The 1882-nt window shown below is 37.5% G+C and overlaps 1 protein-coding gene across 1 annotated transcript in view; it reads left to right on the forward strand.

Moving 5' to 3' along the window:
* Positions 1-1882, forward strand: part of stip1 (stress-induced phosphoprotein 1) — a gene marked incomplete in the record, with an annotated part of 8280 nt that overhangs the window by 3568 nt on the left and 2830 nt on the right. Inside the window, 4 exon segments of the mRNA XM_014336686.2 lie at positions 212-353; positions 551-716; positions 833-959; positions 1243-1345. Of these exon segments, the coding sequence (XP_014192172.1) occupies positions 212-353; positions 551-716; positions 833-959; positions 1243-1345 (538 nt within the window).

Consider the following 1882-nt stretch of genomic DNA (forward strand, 5'->3'; position numbering starts at 1 on the left):
TCACTGAAGTGAAAATGCATTTTTTGAGCTTAGGTTTTCAAAATGAAGGAGACAGTCCACTTGCGTTTGGAGTGTTTTTAATCAGACTGTGGGTAAATACTACAAGTTACAGAAAGATAAAAGCTAGTGAATTTAATCCCATAACAGTTTGAATATTTGTGGAAAAAAAATCTTTGTGACCACCAATCAACACAGACTTTTTCTTCACCAGAGAAAACAATGATGAATCCCTTTGCCATGCCCAACTTGTATCAGAAGCTGGAGAGTGATCCTCGGACTCGTGAGCTGCTGGCAGATCCCAGCTACAGAGCACTGCTAGAGCAGCTCAAGAGCAAACCATCTGAGCTTGGAACGTATGTGCATTTTCAAAAACAATCTGCCGATTTAACTCAAGTTTTAAGTAATCTGGGTTACTTTTATTATATTTAGAATTTGTCAAAAGTTCTGGAATAGTAATGAAAAGTGTATAATGGGAGCACAAAGTTATGAAGGTTATTTAAGATTTATTTCCAAAATGTGAATTGGCTCTTATTCCTCTTGTCATCGTCAGGAAGCTGCAGGATCCCAGAGTGATGACTACTCTCTCTGTGCTTCTTGGACTAAACCTCTCTGAGATGGAGGAGGATGAAGAGCCAACTCCTCCTCCTCCCGCAAAACCCAAAGAGACTCAGCCACCTCCTCCCAAAGAGGAAGACCTCCCTGAAAACAAGAGAAAGGTAAATAATCTAATGTTGTTGCATTTTGTTTTTGTTTGTTTTTTTAAAACATCCAACCTTCTGATTAGTCCATAGTCTGAGTTTTGTTCATCCTTAATTTCATATTTTTTAAACAGGCCTTAAAGGAAAAGGAGCTTGGGAATGCTGCATATAAGAATAAAGACTTTGAAACGGCACTGAAACATTATGAAGAAGCGATTAAACACGACCCAACAAACATGACTTACATATCTAATCAAGCAGGTATATTTTCTCAGATATTAAACATTTACTAACCTCATACAAACTTTTCATCTATATTTTACAGTCCCTGCATTATCAGGGGCTGTAACATCTAGCCCTTTTAACTGAATCTGGGAATATCCTCCAGAATGTGGCTGTGTGACTGTAACATAAACAGTTATGATATAAACTATAAATGAATACACAGTAATATAAATACAGTTTTAGTTTATCTAACATGGCGTAAAATGGTTAATGTATTCTATTTGTGTTTAACATGTGCTTGTATTTGTTGTCATTTCAGCTGTGTACTTTGAGAAGGGAGATTTTGACAAGTGCAGAGAGCTGTGTGAGAAAGCCATTGATGTTGGCAGAGAGAACAGAGAAGACTACAGACAAATTGCTAAGTGAGTTCTTTTATTTTACTGGTGATACATTTCTGGTGGAACAAAGATAGCCTTTTACTTTTTCACGATTGTTTTGAGATTTTACGGAAATTATGAAACAGGTTTTAGCCTACAGAAAATGTTTAGTCTGATAGGAATGAAAACCACATACATCTGTGTGGGTGTACATGTGTTGCCTTCCCACATCAGAAATCAAAAACAACACTGAATGGGGCCACTTAGTGACCAGTAGAGAAACACTGTGAATTGTAGTGTCAAGGAAGCAGTGTTGTACTGACTAACTTTCCACCTGAGTGGCTTTTATTAAAGTTGCGTAAACAAATGATCTTGACTATCTGTAATAACATGCTTGCTATAATCTGTCTCCTCATAGGGCCCTGGCTCGAATTGGCAACTCGTACTTCAAGCAGGAAAAGTACAAAGAAGCAATTCAGTATTTCAACAAGAGTTTGACAGAGCACCGAACTCCTGACGTGTTGAAGAAGTGTCAACAGGTGCAGTAGTCCAGATAGTTAATAAATGGATTAGCTAATGTTG

The sequence above is a fragment of the Haplochromis burtoni genome, unplaced genomic scaffold (genome assembly GCF_018398535.1).
Source record: "Haplochromis burtoni strain Fernald_Lab_line unplaced genomic scaffold, NCSU_Asbu1 Contig_152, whole genome shotgun sequence".
NCBI lineage: Eukaryota > Metazoa > Chordata > Actinopteri > Cichliformes > Cichlidae > Haplochromis > Haplochromis burtoni.